Below are 19,318 nucleotides of genomic sequence, written 5' to 3'. Positions count from 1 at the left end.
CCCGATGAGAAGGTAATCAGCTTATAGAAGAGCTATACCTAGTAGTGTTTTAACTGCTCAACCTAATAAGTTACTATGTAGTTAAAGAGGAGCCTTTGGAAAAGAAAATACTATCCATGAAAGAAGCTTACCAGCTGAATCATCCTATAAATATTCCAGGAAATATTATGGATGTGAATGATTCAAGAACAACAAAAAATGTACAATACCTATTTTATTGATTTCAGTCACATTTTTGATGAACATTAATTAATAATCTAACTAATGATTTAAAAAAAAACAAACAAAAAAACATGAAATGAACTAAAGACTAACAGTTGGCCTATTTACTAACAAAAATTCTTTCTTTTACATAAATATTCTTTCAATAACCGTTTTATAAATGAAAACTTTATTTTTTCAAAAATTATAGGTAAGGTAATCTTCTTTCTTGAGCTTGTGTGGGTAAAATAGATTAAAACATATTGTTTCTTAAATTATTGCTATGCTAAACCAAACTAGAAGTTCTTGTTCCTGAAATAGCTAGTGAACTAAACAGGCTAGTACAAGATTTTTTTTTTAATTTGTATTTTAGTGAAAGGAGTTGGATTAATTTGAAGAAAAAATTATATGGTGATAAAAACATTGGCGAATATCTGCATAGATAAATAGATAGATACGTAGATTAGGAACAGTGGAAGGGAGAGAGGAGTGGGGATAGAGAGGTAGTGCATAGCCATGTGTACTAGATGCTTCAACATTTCAGTTTGTCCTAGATTGCAAGAGTTTGTCAGGTGTAGTCTTGATACTTCTGGGAAAGGTGAGACAATGGACAAAAATCCTGTATTCTGACAAGAGTACCAATGTAAAAGATACAACAATAACATAGAAGACTGTGTGGTCTGAAATAAACTTTTTTTCTTTGTATATTAAAGTAATGTCAACTCAATTAAGTTTTGTTCTTGTCGTTTGTATATGACAGTTTTTCTTTGTATATAAGGTTTTTCTTCTTTATAAATTCTGAATTCAGCATATAAGAATCAGTTTTACTTTTGTTTTGGTTTGATTTTAAAAGAATATTTTATTTTATTTTTTCTCTGTTTTGTATAACATACCTTTTATTACATTTTTTAAAAATATAGCTCAAGTTTTGTTTTTCTAATACTGCTTCTGCTTGTTTTATTTACAATTTTTTTTTTTTCAATTAATGTTACTTTAATTCAATAGGTGAGTAGATATTTCACCTACGGTTGCTGTTTATCTAAATTTGAAGATAAACCAATTCACCAGAGGCCACAGTTCAGGTATGTGTTTATAGATGGGCACCTCAAGTATTATATTGTTTGGTCCCGGTTTTCGTTATTTCCAGAAAAAATAACGATGAGTTTCGCTCTTTATCAGTTATTAATAGAGTTGGTAATACATTCCCAATAAATTTTTTTTATTAAGTGTTTTCTACTGTTCTGTTCCAATTATCTATAAATATGGTTTTTCCCATTTTAAAGCCAAAATAATTTGTTTTCGAAAGGTAAAGCACTAATCCAAGACAGAAAAAATGTCAGATCTATTTGAACTAGTAAGGAAAAACCTGAAGCCTGCCTAGGATAAAAGCAGAAAAGTCTACAACCTTTTGACACAGACACATCGATTACCATGTGGGCCAAATAGCTCACGATCAATTAGATGCTGCAGCGTACTTCTTGAGCAAGCTGCCACTCAAATATAACAAATATCAAATTAAAAAGTTGGTAGCACCCATTGTAGTGGAGTCCTAGACTGTTGGATCCTCAAGAGGAGTCGATAGTTAGATAGGCCTTTTCTTTTTCCTTTATTCCATTAACTTAATTTTTAATGAGGAAAGGAAGGAGTGTAATATGGTGATGAGAACACTGTTTAATATCTTCATAGATAAATAGAGGATAGATAAGTAAATTGGGAACAGCGGAGGAGTGAGGAGAGAGAGGTAGTGTGGAGCTGAGAGCGAATAAGAGTATCAATGTAAAAGATATGAGAATTACACGGAAGTGTTCTTTGTTTCTTTTTCTTTGTAAAGATATATTCTCGCCAGTGGCTAATATCACAATTCAGATAGGTGTCAGTAGAGGGGCAATGTGAGCAGTATACTGTTTAGTCCCAGTTTTTGTTATTTCCTGTAAAAAAAATAACATGGTGCCTAGGGAGAAATTTAGTCAGTTTTTAAAAAAAATATTATCGAGCTCTTATTATTATTATTATCTTTATTATTTTTATTCAATCCAACTCCATTGATCATGGGTAAATGTAAATATAACTATAAATATCATAAATTAGCGGTTATAACATCTTGCGAAATTGTCAACATTCAACTAGTGATTTCTGCATAAACTGCCTCCTCAATGCTGTCCTTAACTTCCACATAAGGCAACTCAACAATACACTTACTAATATCAACATTGGAATTTGGTAGTGCATCACTGTAGCTTTTCTCCTTCTGATGAGTCTTTTTGTATATATAATGTGCTATTTTCGGTTGACCTCTCCAACTATCCCAGTTTAATCTAAAAGTAATATAGTATATTCAAAAAAATCTTTTTTATAATAAAGAAATTAGCTATACATGAAAGATAGTCATTATGCTTATTAATATGCGCTGAGAAACCTAAACTTATAATGAGTGGGAAGAGATGGATCAAGTAGCGATTTGATAAGTTAATGGGCATTTTACAAAGAACATTAGATGATCTTGTTTTCTTGAAGCAATTAATAGATAAAATGGAACATTACTTGACATCTGAACTTTTACATAAAATGATAAATTATTGAGGGCATAACCGTGATAAACAGTGATGTATCCCTTTCCTGTATATTTAATTTATGGGTAAGTGAAAGTAAGAATACAGATCAAAATAAAATTAATTTAAAAAAATAAATAAATAAAAAGAAGTGAAATATCAGAAAAATAAATTTTACAAAAATGTTTGTAAACATAAATGTAAGAAGGACATTACTTTAAACATATATTAATAATAGTAGAAGGGTTAAGAAGGTTTATTTACCATTTCCAATTTTAAATCATGAAAAAAGTAAATAAACAATGAATGAAGGAAGAAATAGGATTTCAGACAGAAAAAAAAATTGTATAAAGAATGATCTGTTAAATGCCATAGTGCATTAATAAGAAACAAGATGGTATCTACCCACGTAGAACTCAGAGTCTAGAATGTTTTGTCATTATATAGGTAGGCCAGACACTTTATCCAAAAAATAGAACCTGCTGTACAAAAGGTAGGGTAGTTTTAATTTGTTTGTATGTTTTAGGGATCAGTAGGACCAGTAAGAAACCAACTTACCAAAATTGAAAGCACTGTGGAAACTGAGTTATGAAAAAATATCAAAATTTCTGCTCTTATGAATATATGGTTTGGAATTCCTTGGTTTTGGAAGATTTAATTTGGAATTTCTAAACAGGGCTTCTTAGTGAAAATTTATTTATTACAAAAATGAAAGAACACTAAAATCTGCCTCAAATGAATGTCTAATATAATATGGTTGAAAAAATAATTTTTACTTACTTTGAAAATAAATTCACTATAAGTGACCCAATAATATACCATGATGCAGTGAGCATCTTTGCACATCTTTCTATTAGGACTGCATCTTATTCTTCCCCATCTTTCTTGAATCCTATACAAATCTTGTGCTCTTGATCATAATCACTTCCATCTGCTGTTTCTCCTAGCCAGCATTTCTATAAATTTGCATTCCAGTGGATCTCCATTTCTCTTTCTTTCACATCCTTCAGCACCATACCTCCTAGGAATTAGGTGACCATACCCCTGACATACTCGGGGATCCAGGTAGTCTCTCACATCTAGACTTCACCATTACTTTTTATTTCTTTAATTTCTATCCTTGTTACAGGGTGGACCTCAATTAACCATGTCTTCTTAAGCCCATTCCTATCGAGGCTGGCAAAGCAAGCCTTTATGCATTCCTGGCTATCTTCAAACTTCTTGATCTCATCAACCTTTTTCACAGGACCCTCCCGAAGTCTAAAACATCCCAATCTCTAGGGACACCTCAGATGTCCAAACAGAGTCTCCTCAACTTGCTACCCTCACTGACATTTATCCTTCCATACACTCACTTTATACACCCTCTTTGTTTCTTCCATTCCTCTGATTTTAACTAAGACACTGAGATTCTGGATTACCCTCACTATCTCCATCTCCACATCAGTGTCCTTAAACTCCTTCCCTGATGGCAACTCCGAATTGGTAGCCGAAGAGGAAAAGAAAGGCAGTTATCTCACCCCAATTTTTGAATTCACTAATGTAAACTACATTAGGGATTCAAAATTGACGAGTCTGCCAATCAAGTTCAGGGGAGTTTAAAAATTGCGGCCGTTCTAAAAAGTAACAAAAACACAAAAAATGCAGTTATTTCATACCTCTTGACTCATATGAAACTAGGGTTGGCACTGATACAAAAGAAACCTGTCTGCCAAGCTTGTGCTTTGCCGCACGTTGTGCAGACGCGTTCTAAAATTCAACTTTAAAAACTCAAAAATCCAGTCATTTCATACCTCTTGGTTTTTGACTCATATGAAACTAGGGTTAGTGCTAACAAAGAAAAAACCCATCTGCCAAGCTAGAGCTGAGTCGCGTGTTGTGCACACGCGTTCCAAAATTCAACTTTATGAACTCAAAAAATGCAATTATTTCATACCTCTTGGTTTTTGACTCATATAAAACTAGGGTTGGCACTGACACAAAAGAAACCCGTCTGCCAAGCTAGAGCTGAGTCGCGCGTTGTTCAGACGCGTTCCAAAATTCAACTTTAAAAACTGAAAAATGCAGTTATTTTATACCTCTTGGTTGTTGACTCATATGAAACTAGGGTTAGTAATGACACAAAAGAAACCTGTCTGCCAAGCTAGAGCTGAGTCGCGCGTTGTTCAGACGCGTTCCAAAATTCAACTTTATGAACTCAAAAAAATGCAATTATTTCATACCTCTTGGTTTTTGACTCATATGAAACTAGGGTTGGTACAGACACAAAAGAAACCTGTCTGCCAAGCTAGTGCTGTGCCGCGCGTTGTACAGACGCGTTTCCAAAATTCAACTTTAAAAACTGAAAAATGCAGTTATTTCATACTTATTGGTTCTTGACTCATATCAAACTAGGCTTGGTACAGACACAAAAGAAACCTGTCTGCCAAGGTAATGCTGTACCGCTCGTTGTGCAGAACACATCTCTCAAATTCAACTATGGAAACTCCAAATTCGAATTTTTTTCGACTTTATTTACTTGAGGTTTCTTTCGTACCTGTCTTCCAAGCTTGTGCAGACGAAATACAAAATTCAACTTTCAAAATTTGTATTATATCCGGCAAGATATTTCTAGCCTATTTAATAATTTTTTTAAAGAAATATTTGTACACGTTATTTGATAAATATGCATACGAAATTGGAATTATTGAAACAGGCAAACAGAAAAGAAAATTAACATAAAATAACAATGAAATATTAATTAAAAACTAATTATCTAATTACAATATTTTTTGGAGTTTATTCAACTTGCTTTGATTGGATTTCTAACAACGACTTTTCTACTAACAATGATGTTTGTTACTAAAGTACATTTCATGTACTTCATGAGAAAAACCAACAATCAGGAAATTAATCAATTGAAAGAGCGCTACCTTTATAGATAAAACTTAGTTTTCTCGTCAAATTTCAGATTGATAAAAAATGTAATAAATAAAATGAAAGATATAAATCACTAACCGTAAATAATTCGAATTTCGGGTTTCCACAGTCCTATTTTGGAACGCGTCTGCACAACGCGTGACACAGCACTAGCTTGGCAGACAAATTTCTTTTGTGTTGGTACTAACTCTAGTTTCAAATGAGTCAAGAATCGAGAGGTACGAAATAACTGCATTTTTGCGTTCATAAAGTTGAATTTTAGAACGTGTCTGCAAAACGCGCGGCACAGCATTGGCTTGGCAGACAGGTTTCTTTTGTGTCAGTACCAACCCTAGATTCATATGAGTCAATAATCAAGAGGTGTGAAATAATGCATTTCTGGGTTCATAAAGTTGAGTTTTGGAACGCGTCTGCAAAACGCGCGGCACAGCATTGGCTTGGCAGACAGGTTTCTTTTGTGTCAGTACCAACCCTAGTTTCATATGAGTCAATAATCAAGAGGTATGAAATAACTGCATTTTTGAGTACATAAAGTTGAATTTTGGAACGCGTGTGCACAACACGCGGCACATCACTATCTTGGCAGACGGGTTTTTTCTTTGTTAGCATTAACCCTAGTTTCATATGAGTCAAAAACCAAGAGGTATGAAATGACTGGATTTTTGAGTTTTTAAAGTTGAATTTTGGAACGCGTCTGCACAACGTGCGGCAAAGCACAAGCTTGGCAGACAGGTTTCTTTTGTATCAGTATCAACCCTAGTTTCATATGAGTCAAGAACAAAGAGGTATGAAATAACTGCATTTTTTGAGTTTTTGTAACTTTTTGGAACGGCCGCCATTTTTATACTCCCCTGAACTGGATTGCCAGACTCATCAATTTTGACTCCTAACTATAAGTAGTTTACATTTATGAATTCGGAAATTGGGGTGAGATATTTGCTTTTTTTTTCCAAGGGCTCTTGTGCTATATGCAGTATGAGTTCCACAGCCTCTTGAACTAGCCTCATACGATCTGAACCTTTTTTGGTTTGTCAGAGAAAGTTAGCCTCTTCTAAATTCTCTCTGCTTCATTCCCTTTTGGAACTACATTATCTTTTTCTTCATCATGTCAATCAGCAGTTCTACATTTTCTCCTTCAAATTTTCAGGGAACAGGAACCACTGGTGCGACAGCCTTTGGCAACAAACATTTCTCCTCTAATTTTCTTTCCTTTATTAGGGATGTCAGACTTTCCATCTATGCCGTTATTTTCAGTATAGATTTGGTGCCAAGTGTCTCCATTTCATAATAACTCTATCTTAATAATCACTTTCCATGCTCTTCAACGAGCCTTCAGAGTTAGTGTTTAAATACCCCTTTGTTAGTGTAGTGCCCACTTAGCATCTCACCGTTCCTTCTTCATCTCATTCATCCGTTACTTGATAACTAACTTTGCCTTGTCATCTTCCAACAGTCTCTTTGTCTTCTCTTTCTTCATCCTCATTGTTTCTTCAATTTTCACAAGGTTCATGGATTCATCAACTTCCAGGTTTATAACCCATTTAGTGATTTTTGAGGACTTACTTGATCCCGCCCTTCCTACAGGTGTCTACAACCCTCATCTGCTTTCTCATAATCTTTGATTAGGTCTTTTCTCCTGATATTTTAGGATTTAAATTTCACACTTAAAGTCTTGTCACCTATGCCTCACAACCATTAATATTAATTATTACACATGGATGCGCTGTTAAAGTCACTGTGTAACCATGGAGTCACTACTCCCTAACCCACTGTTTAAGGTCACTTTTATCCATGGAGACCCTTCTTCTGACTTAACCCAGCGTTACAGTCACTTTTGTCTTCAGAGGAATTGTTACTGTCCATTCTGACCGTTACAAGTTCCAACCAATCACTCCACTTAGCCTCATTGTACTTTACCCACCTTTGGGTATCCTAATTTCAAAGGATATCTGAGGCTTTAAGAGTGTACTAAATTCAAAATTTAATTCCTCACTTAAACCATGGATTCCTGACATTCTTTCTTTAAGTTTTATTTCAATTTATCCTATGAACCAACTTAAATTTTTCACTTTCCTCTATCACATGGCAACATTTAGCAATGCTGACTCCTAAATTTTGTAAAATCTGTAACTTCCTTTTTTTTTCTTTTTTTATTTGTCATATCTCAGAATTTCAGCCCTTCTTTCTTCAAGCTCTATCTACTGGATACATTCAAATACCAAGTTTTCACTTTTGCCAACCTCAAGCCAGCATGTGGCTCACATGTTTCTCTGGATATCTTCTTAACCTTACGATAAATTTTCTTCGAATTTCACAGCAATCTTCTCGAGCAATACAACTATTTGACCCTGAGTTTTTCACCTAAGAAAACCTTTAAGCTAGTAATAAATGTCTAGCAACCATGGCAATTAACACACACCCCTCCCACTGAAGACTAACAGTCAATTACCCATTCATCTGTACATATGAAGGAATAAGTGGAAAATGTGATAGTTGACCACTAGATCTTGAGTGAGACCGATGTGTGTTAGTTACGATGAGGTTGCAAAATTTTGTCACACAGCTGTACAAAGTCTAATCTACTACTAATCATGAGGTATGAATTAGGAACTTTTAGCTATTAGCCTGTATCCAACAGGGAAATTCAAAAATATAAAATTTTCAATGTTTAACCCTTAAATAAAATAAAAATGGTGGACCAACTGTAATATCAATTAGGTCTGTTTTAAAGATTTATTGTGATTTGAAGTTATACCTATCAACAAAAAAGGATTGCACCAGGAGTCATGTATTTTACAAAATCTACAATTTTGGTCTTATCAACATTTTGTCATACCCCCATCGATTACACCTTAGATATAGCTATAATTGTGCTTTTTTAAAAAAAAAAAAAAGAAATGGATTCCTTTTTCCACTAATTTTTAAACATATAATGGACAGTCGTAATTTTTAATGATAGATATCAGACATGAGATAATACGACATTGTTGTTATAATACAATTTATTAAAAATAACAAAATGACATGAAAAAAATAGGTACAACATAATAATTAAATCGTGAAATTTGGAATAATTATAAACTACAAAAGTTAAATAGTGATAACAAAATCAATGAGACACTTGAGCTTGAATTTGGGAAACTAATCCATCGATGTTTGGATTAATTCCACAGATACAAAGACATAAAGAATTTTCCAAATTATCGTAAGCCAAACTCATATGATGGTTTGATTTATTAACTTTCAACATTGAAAAGAACTGTTTGCATTTATAAGTACTGCCAAATGCACAAATCAATCTTCTTGCGAAGATGCAGAAAATGATCTTCTTCAAGGTATTTTTTGTAGAAATTGCACAACTCCACGTCTTCAAATTTAGATTTTGGGAGTGATTTTTCTTGAACCTCAATCAAGTCCATTTGCAAGTTTATTGGATCATTTTGTACATTACTTTTTGTTGGAGTAGCAAATAAATTGAAACAGTCTTCCATGTTTTTGAAATTGCTAAATCTGTTCGAAAATTGCTCCGACAGTAACTTGAGTTCTTCAGCATATTGAGATAAGCAATATTTTCATATGCAGAGAGTGTGGTGAAATGATTATTGTTACCAAACAGCATCTGTGCCTCCCACAAGTGGATTTTGTTCTGAAACGCTTTCAAATGGCTGTACAAATCATTTACTAACTGTCTTTGTTTTTGAAATTTCAAATTTAAATCATTCAAATAACCTTTAAGGTTGACCAGAAATGCTAAGTCACATATCCACTTTGGGTCACTCAATTCAAATAGTGGTTTATCTTTTATTTGCACAAAATCCGCTATCTCATTTCTAAGCTCATAAAACCATTTCAGCATTTTCCCTTTGCTTAGCCATCTGACTTCACAATGATATGTTACATGGCCATATTCGGCTGATATTTCATCCAAAAACACCTTGAACTGACGATGGTTAAACCCTCAGGATTGAATAAAATTGATGGTTTTTACTACCACATTCATAACATTCTGGAGTCGAATGGAATTAGAACACAAGTTCTGTTAGTGGATAATGCAATGAAGGACTATCAAATCATTCAGTTGCTTTTTCATTCAAAATTCCGATGAAACCTTTACATAAGCCGACCACAAAAGGAGTACCATCTGTGCATACACCAACTAATTTTGACCATGGCAAGCCAAAACTTGTGAATACCTTTTGAATTTCATTAAAAATGTCCTCTCCTGGAGTGGTTTCTTTTAGCGGCTGTAAAGCAAGCAATTCCTCAGTAACAGTGAACTCTTTACCAACACCTCGAATAAATATAGCCAGTTGAACTGTTTTGGACAAATGCTATGGAAAATGATTCAAAACCAGCTATACAGTCAGTCAATGTTGTTTTTATATCATTAGCCATCATTTCTGTCAGACAACAGTCTTGATAAACTAATTTTTCCAAATTCATTTTTCTTTTCAGGACACAACAGGACTGCAAACTTCTAACATACACTCCTTGATAAATTCTCCTTCGGCAAATGGTTTTAATGACTTTGCCAATTTTGAACTAACTATAAAACTAGCTTTCACAACATTATCATGTTGTGTTCTTTGTTTATGAAATGCTGTTTTTCCAAATTTGCGGTAAGCTTCTGGATTTTGTCCTTTCTTATTTGTCCTGTCAGTGAGTGCAGCATAGAATGCTTAGTTGAGTAATTCCTCTTTATATTGAATTCTTTCATCACTAAAATGGATTCATTACACAGTAAACAAATAGGCTTACCATTGTGCAAGATAAAAAAGAATTCTTCAGTCCATTTTTCTTAAAACTGGCGACCCTTTGCATCTACTTTTTGTTTCTTTCCACCAGACATCATTTTCGTTTACTTTTTGTTCGATAAACTTAATAACAAAATATAATTAGTAACACTCAAGATGCACACAGTCACAAAGCAAATTGACAGCACTAGCAGTTTACTAGGATATCACTTGTCAAAGTTATAACCTTGGTAGCTCAAATAGAACTGAACTAAAGTTTGGGCCATCCACCCGCTTAAATAGGCAAAGTGAGGGAATGATCTAGAATCGTCTGATGTAGAACAATTGAGAAGCAATAATCTTTCATTGCGCCACGAGTGAGGCGGCAAACATCAAAGCCTTTGAAGATTGCTGTCACTCGGCTTGCTCGCTATCTTGATTCTGTGAGTATGAGTAAGTAGTGTAATATTTTTTTTAATTGGGTTTTTCAAAATTTCTCGTGGGATGGATCAAACCTTACAGCGGGCCGGGAGTTGCCCACATATGAACCAAAATATAACTTCCAATGAATATAACAAGTACTTTACCCATGTGTAATCTAACTAAATTTTAAATAACTTAAGATAAAATAATTAATAGGATAAAAGTTGTTTATCATCAGACTTGGCTTTCAGTGAGTACCTTATGTTTTTATTTTGGTCAATTATAAGATATAGAAATTTGAAAATATTTCATTTCTCATGATACATTCAGCAGTTTGTGAAAAATTAACTCTAAAACTGGTATGCAGAATTAAAACTCATTAATAAAGTTAAAATTAATTAATTTAAGAGTTAATAACTTGAGATGTACAATTGAAACTCACAGATAAACTTTCACGAGAAATAGAACATTTCACATCTCCACATGTATATTTGATCAAAACTTCAATTTTTTAGAATTACCTCATCACTTACATGCTAAGAGCTATCAATTTGTACCAAGTTTATATTTTAATTTAAAGCAGCTTGGAATACATATGGATTCACAAATAACAGAGAAAATGTGATTCATTCCTCATTGGCTGTGAATGAGTCACACCAGGTGTTTTATCGTATTTAGATTAGAAAAGTAAAATACTCACTAAAAATATAAAAGTTTATGCTCTACAACTTTAAATTGAAATTTAACGTTTAATTTAGACCAGTTGCTTCTATAGTATTAACATCTTAAAGTCACTATATTGAATTTCATGTCAAAGTTGGTAAAAATTGTTTTTCTCAACCACATTCCTAAACCTAAGTTAAAATATTAAGTTTGCTTCGATGATCTTTAATTCTGCTATAATAATAAATATGATTAATAATAGAAAAAATATTGTTAGGAAGACCAGTTTAGATGCTATAACAAAAAAATAGCAAAAATGCTGATGTTTTTTCGCTACTACTCAGCTTCCACAAGGATTCGGAATTGCCAAATTTATTTTGTTACTGGCCTAATGGTGTTCACAATCTACTAAAAAATAAACACTACTTGGTCTTTTTCACAGGTCAATGAATAAAGTGGATGGCCTAAGGCTCTGTGTGCTATAGGTGCTCTTAGAATTGGAAATGAATAAAATTAATTTATAATGAGGTGTAGATAGTTGACCGTAGATTAATGATTAGAGAAGTTTGTCGGGGGGTGCGGTCAGCAAAGAACAACATAAATAAACAAAACCATATTTATTTATTTTATGCCGACGTTTCGACCTGAATTTCAGGTCTTCATCAGGGCTATAGAACAAAAGAGATAACAACAACATTTAGAGAAACATACAATTGAAAAGGAATAGTATATAAACAGATTTAGAAATATACAAAATATTGAATTAAATCATAAATAATAAAAAATTGATAACTGATAATTGAATAATAAAAAAAATTTTAAATTGATTGATAATCGTGGAATTGGATGGTAGTAGATTGAAAACAGTGACAGATGAAATATAATATCATGTAGGTAAGGAGATGTGTATAATATAAGATATGCAAGTGGTGTCTAGAAAACTGAAAAAATAAATAAATAAATTGAATCTACAAATTAAACACTATGACAGACAATGAAAAATAATGGGTGGCTTATGTTAAGTGTAAGAGAGTAATGAACAAGGTAAAGGTTCATAGAAAATAATACAAGAGGAATAACATCAATGAATTTGAACATTGAAGTAAGAATATGAAACTACTGTGTAGAACGCTCACCTAGTATACTGAAGAGCAGACTTGATATCATGGTCAGTTGTTTTTATTTGATCATCAACAATTAGAAATTTAGAGTTGATATCAATTTCTAAAAGTTTTTTCTCTCTTCCAAGGCAGCATGCAAGTATCACTTCTTCTGTCTTATACATTTCAAGTACCATTGACCCTATAATAAATCCAATATTCAGTTAATTTCAATTTTTTTTTCTTCTAACCACATTTTTATGTTGTTTACACCAATCAAATTAATATTCACTATACTTCAGGTTATTTAGTCACTTTTATTCTAATATTTTAAATTTTTGGTAGGAGTTAACAATTACATATCATTTGGTTAAAATTAAACCCATGAATGGTAATATTTATTTTAAAATGAAAAAGAAATTAAGCGATTTAATTTTCCATTTTAAAGAAAACAGTGTTTTTGACCACTGTAAACAGACTACTAAGTGTCATGAAGTTTTCAGTTCTACTATTAAATAACTACCTGGTGATATTTGCAGTACCCCCCTTCTCTTAGATATCAATGAAATCATTATCATCACCATAGTGATGTGTAGAAATGATGATAAAAGATTTTTCTGATAAATTTTCACATAATAAGAATAGAGTTCAAATAAAAATATATCATTTACTTTTTTAGAATATTTGTTTTCAAAGATTCCAAGAATAGTCCATAGTAAAAAGGAATATAGTACAATTTAAAATCATATTTCATCATTAGGAATATATCAAAATATATATAAAAACTTAATCTTAAATAGAAATATTATAAACAATCTAAAGAAAGGAGTTGCAATACTTGATATATAGTGCATTCCTTTAGATATTCCCCCACTGCTATATTCCAGAGAAATCCTTACTTGATATTGTCAAATGGTTGATCCCCATTTTTGTTTTTCATAAATGAACTTATGCCCAATAGGAATGCCCAAAGGTACCTCTTAAAAATGTAACATATTCAATTGCCATTATCCAACAGGCAGCCAGAGAGGAGAATAATAAGAGCTTTAAGACACCCACAAAATAGCTAACAATACTTGCCTCAGGAAGGACATTATTAAGGTACTATAGGAAACTTATAAAAAGCCAAGTTTAATTGTTAATTATGCTAAACACATGGGTAGATTTATGAGTGAAATTAATTACCTTGGGCCTTGCAGCCATTTACAATGCATACCCTGACAGGGAGGGGGAAAGTCTTCAATAATCTTGTTAGTTGGTAAACTTTCTGGACACTGTCATCTCTCCTGTTGCAGGCTGTTGCATAAAACTGACCTGTTGTAGAGATGGGCACATAGATCACCTATCACAACAAAAAGTTCAAAGGATCAATAAATTACTAATTTATTGAAAAGGAATTGTTTTGATTCTATTCTTATGATGTTATTTTACTCATAGTTTACTTTTCAATACTAGTTTTAAATTATTAAACTTCCCTCAAATGTCATTTACTTTGATTAGATTTTGTCCAAAATAAATTATTATAATTTTTTAAACTGAATTAAGGTGACAAATTTTTCCACCAGTAGTAGGCAGGGAAATATAACAATAGAAAGAATCTGAATCATGATGAAATCCATTTTATTAATGATTACTTCTCTTAATAAAAACGTTTTTACCGAGTGCATCGTTTTTTTATATTTTATCAGATTTAACAGTCTTCATAATCCAAAATTACTATCTTCCTTACCTCTGGTAGAGATAAAGATAGTAAAAATTATAAATAAATATATTATTAAGTATAAAATGAAGTGAAATGATAATACAATTACCTGATCACTTTGTGTAAGACACTGAGCATAACGATGGTTGTCTAGATTGGAAGATGTTGATTTTTTTGTTGGGCTGTTATTTCCAACATCTTCGTAAACTGCTAACAGCTTTAAGACTTGCCCACCTTTTATAGTAATCTTGCAGTAGTGCTGTTTTTTCCCTGATTGTTTTCAATATAATGCATACAATTAATGCTACATTATAGGTCTTGAAATGTAATAATAAATAAATATATATTTAAAATATTATACAAGTTAAAAAATTCATTTTATTCAGAAAAATACATACAAAAACACAAAGGGGCATGTGTGGTGGTCAAAGTGTCACTAGTAGAGCTCTGACCTCTGGAAAGAGAAAGTGCTTATATAATAGAGTTGACCGCATGCCCAGGTTTGAAGAAAGAAATGAGATAGGTAACAGATGGTAAGGCTGCTTGGATATAGCATAGAGAGGGAGATGAACTCACAGGTTGGTTCCCTAAATCTGACTCTGGATGGACAGCAAGCATGGTGAGATTGACTACTATCTCACCCAGTTGTTAAAGGGACATGGCTGCTCTCGGAACAACCAGAATATATTTATGCTGGACAAACTAGAACAATGTTCAGTTCGCCCATAAATAGAAGAGAGGGAGGAACATATATTCTTCTTCTATCTCCACTTTCCGGGAGAGAGAGAGTTCTAACATGTCTCTAAATCACCACCAACTATTGATAAGATCCTACAGCACTATAAAAAAACTGAGCTAGGTGGAAAAGAAAAGATGAGCCAGAAGCTAGCCTAACTCGATGAGAGGGCAAACAGCTACTTCCCTTTATGATGTAATGCCTGATGGTCATCCCAAGGAGGTTGGGAAACAGGAGAAAAACAGGAGGTGGTTTTAATGAAATAAAAAGTAATTTTATTCTGGGAAACCTAGTCTCCTTGGGATAATAACAATGTACATGTAGAAGGCCATTTGTCTAGCTTATAATGATTTAAAATTATATAACAGAAGATAAAAATGAGGAATGAACGAAGATACTGAAATTTTAAAATTTATATCTATAGTATAGTACAAATAAAGGTACATAATAGGAGGCAGATTGATAGTTAGATTAGAGTTTGCAAGTCGATATGGGTAGGAAATACCAACAGTGTTTTCATGGGCACAAATCCCATTGGATGGATAAGTAAGGGCCTATTCATAGATCACAACTTTTTGAAGATTTCTATCTATCTTCCTAAAAAAAAAAAAAATACTTAGGTAGAATAGTCTCCCATCTGTAATACTATGTCTCTAATGTCCAATGTAAATATGAAAAAGAACAGGAACATAAAATAATAATAATGAGAGATAGTTGACCGTGGATTATGTACGAGGAGAAGATGGTTGGGGGTGCAGTCAAAGTGAAACACAAATAACTTGGTGTAACCTATTTAATTGTGCCAACGTTTCGGCTAGAGTTTCTAGCCTTCTTCAGGGCTAACAACAGAACAAGATAACAACCACAGTAAGTATAGAAAATAAAAAAGAATTTTAATAAATTAACTATTTGTGAATATGTTAATGATAAGTTGTTCTTGTCAGTTTTTAAATTGACGGAAGAAGGTTCTAATTGGATATAGAGACTTTCAGAGATGAGCCTTTTGTCATGGTTATGAACTGTAGCAAGTATAGACGTTTTTTCGAAATCGAAGGAATGATTTAAAGAAAGAGAATGTTCCGAAAGTTTAGAGGCAGAATGATTATGTGAGGAAATAGAATATTTGTGTTGCTTGATACGGTCTTTTAAGAGATTTTTGGTTTCGCCTATGTAAGCAGAATTACAATTAAGGGTGGAGTAAAGGATGCGGTATATAATATGTGATTGGTGTAGAGGAGGGATAGGGCCTTTTAGTTTAGTGTAAATATTAGATAGTGTGTTGTGAGGTCTGAAGGCAATACGAAGGTTAGGTATAGCAGAACGTAAGAGTTTTTGAATGTTGTCGGAAAAAGAGGGGATATATGGTAGTGATCGGTATGAAGGGGAAGAAAGGGGTTGTGAAGAATTAGGTGAAATGGTGAGACGATTTTTGTAGTTGTGTAAAAGTTTATGAATGATATGGAGAGGGAAGTTATTAGTTAAGAGTATTTGTTTGATGTGGTGTGTGTTTTTTTCATGGAATCGGGAGTCGGAAAGGGAAAGGCCACGGTGAATAAGGTTTGTGGCTACATTAATTCTTTGATTGTAAGGATGTTGGGAGTGGTAATTTAGAAGTCTGCCTGAGTAGGTAGGTTTGGTGTACCAGTCAGTGGATATGGTGTTGTCTGGGTTTCTTATGATGAGGAGGTCAAGGAACGGAAAGGAATTATTATTTTTAATTTCAATAGTAAAATTAAGGCGTGGATGGTAAGAATTAAAGGCGGTTAAGATGTCAGGGATTTAAGACAAGGAGGAGATCATATACATATTTTTTAGTAAGAATAATGTCAACTGGAAAGAGTGGGATAACGGAATCGAGCAAATCATTAAGAACAATGTTGGAAAGATCGGGAGCTAGATAGATTAATTAGGTTACATTAACTTATTTGTGTTTCACTTTGACTGCACCCCCAACCATCTTCTCGTATAAAACAATAATAATATAAACTATAAGGTTAAAATGGTTTGCACAATTTTTTGTATTATTAACATTGTTTATTTCATATTAGTACTATTTTATCTCTACTTTTCTTTCATTTGTATCTAATTTTTGTTTCATTTCTTTTTACATAATTTTAATCTTACCTTGATATTTATATTTTGTACCTTATTGTCTTACTATGTCAAAGTGTTTTTAGTTGTTTTTGTATCTTTTTAGCCCTGATGAAGTTCTACAAAGTGGGGCGAAATGTTGGCAAATAAATAGTTATGAACTATTTTTGTTCTCTTTTGACAGCACCCCTGACCATCTTCTTCATAAATTCTTTCATTATTCATTGTTTTTCTTAATTTTTTTATTTCTTGGAAATTAAGTGAGGGAATAAAAACTAATATAAATGACTAAAATCAATTTCTATATAATGGAACTACTTATAACTTTGGTAAAACTGTTCTTAATATTTTAAAAATAATTTTTAATGAAGGAAAAGGAATATCAGTAAAACAAAATTATTACTCACCAATACTATTTCTGTCATTAAGAGTGTAAGCAATTAAATCTGCAATTGTAAGAAAAGAGGATATCTGCGATGAGATTAGGCGCTGAATAATAGTGTAGCATTTCGCTTTAATTTGACCCCTTTCAGTGACGACAGAAAACCATCCTAAAAACAAAAAAGATATACACACATATATATATTGTAATATGCTCTTTTTTAGTAAATAGTATATTTTTATGTATAAAGGGTTTTTAATATGTTTTATTTTATGTATCATTTTAATATTGTTATTTGTTATTTTAAATCAAAAAGTAAGCTAACCAATTTTCATTGTCTATAATAACTTCATGATTCAAAACAAAGCCAAGATGGTGGTACGTATTCTTCAGTCGACAAGTCCGTTGAATCAAGGCCATGTTGAGCAGATTCAAATATCATAAAAACTATTTTAACTCTTCCCATCGTAATTGAAAATACAGTAAATTAAAGGAAAAATAGAAATCAAGAAACAGTGCTAGAGAATAATATTCAGAAAGTAAATCAAATTGCAAAAATCCCTAACTGTTGTGCGGCAATTGATGTTTACATGGAACATCGAGGCAGGCTTGGTTTTGGAGATTCATTCGTTGTTGGGGCGCGGAAGTGAAAGGATGTCTTCAGGATGAGGAGGTCCTCATCAATTTCTGTCAAGAAGGAAGCCATTTTGGACGCTAGGACAGAACAATAGAAAAAAGAAGATACCAGGAATCATCAAAAAGGAAGATCGTGAACTTGGTTAGTTTTGTTATACATAAAAATAGATACATGTGTAAAATAGATTTTAATTTAATTAATTGTAATTATTGTAAATGCCTTTTCTGATTGCCTAGCAACAACACACCCTGAGATTAAGAGTCTTTTTATATAATAAAATTATATTATCTATTTGATATTAAAGTTCTTAATTTGAACCCAAATTATCTCTCTTATATTTGAAAAAAGGAATATAAAACGATCGAAATTCATTTTATTTTTATTTTTAATAATTTTAAAATTATTACATTTTGTCGCCCAACAGGTGTGGGCTAATTCTTTACAAATTAGGTCACGGCAATCAGAACACAGCCTTTAGAAAGGTTATTTTTGTATATTTTTTATAACTTACGTAGTTAATGTTAATGATGGAGGATAATGTTAGGACAACTGATTGTAGAGATTCTAAAGAGGTGATTCTTGGAAATTTGAATGATATGGTGGTAGTATCAAATGAAAATGATGAAGATAATGTTGTCCAAAACATTAGAGGTAGGAATGACTTACCGGTAGAAAATAGTGTCCATGAAAATGAATTAGTGGGAGCAAATTCAAAGGTGAATAATAATGATAATTTTTTAAATAATGGCATGTTTCAACAATTAATGATGGCTTTAGAAAAAATGGGGGATCGAATAGAAAAAACAAACATGGAGGCATGGGAAGAAAACAGGGTAAGATTAATGGGGTTAGAAAATAAAGTAGATGAAAAAATTGAAGTGGTTGAAACTAATTTAACAATAAATAACTCGGAATTATTAGATGAAAATGTTGATGAAAAAGTTAGACATTTTGAATTTGGAATTAACGAAAATTGTGAATTAGAAATAAATGAGAAATCAAAACAAAATGTAGGAAACAAAATTGAATCAAATAAATTGGAGTTGAAACAAAGTTGTCTTACGGAAACTATTTTAATTAATGAATTTTGTGAATTAGAAATTAATGGAAATTGTGAATTAGAAATTGATGAAAATTCTGAATCAGAAATAAATGAGAAATCAAAACAAAATGTAGGAAACA

The 19,318-nt window shown here is 32.4% G+C and overlaps 1 protein-coding gene across 1 annotated transcript in view; it reads right to left on the bottom strand.

The window, feature by feature from the left end:
- Nucleotides 1-1,126: 1,126 nt before the first annotated feature.
- The window catches only part of B4, a 25,254-nt gene continuing 7,062 nt past the window's right edge, over nt 1,127-19,318 (bottom strand). The window contains exons 3-7 of the mRNA XM_014424384.2: nt 17,525-17,668; nt 14,400-14,560; nt 13,774-13,930; nt 12,625-12,790; nt 1,127-2,516 (exon numbers count right to left, since the gene is read on the bottom strand). Coding sequence (XP_014279870.1) covers nt 2,321-2,516; nt 12,625-12,790; nt 13,774-13,930; nt 14,400-14,560; nt 17,525-17,668 — 824 coding nt within the window. The 3' untranslated portion in view covers nt 1,127-2,320. The remainder of the gene's footprint in view (nt 2,517-12,624; nt 12,791-13,773; nt 13,931-14,399; nt 14,561-17,524; nt 17,669-19,318) is intronic.

This window comes from Halyomorpha halys, unplaced genomic scaffold, assembly GCF_000696795.3.
Source record: "Halyomorpha halys isolate HHAL.00 unplaced genomic scaffold, Hhal_1.1 Scaffold468.1, whole genome shotgun sequence".
Taxonomy (NCBI): domain Eukaryota; kingdom Metazoa; phylum Arthropoda; class Insecta; order Hemiptera; family Pentatomidae; genus Halyomorpha; species Halyomorpha halys.
This window is presented reverse-complemented; position numbering and strand designations above follow the sequence as displayed.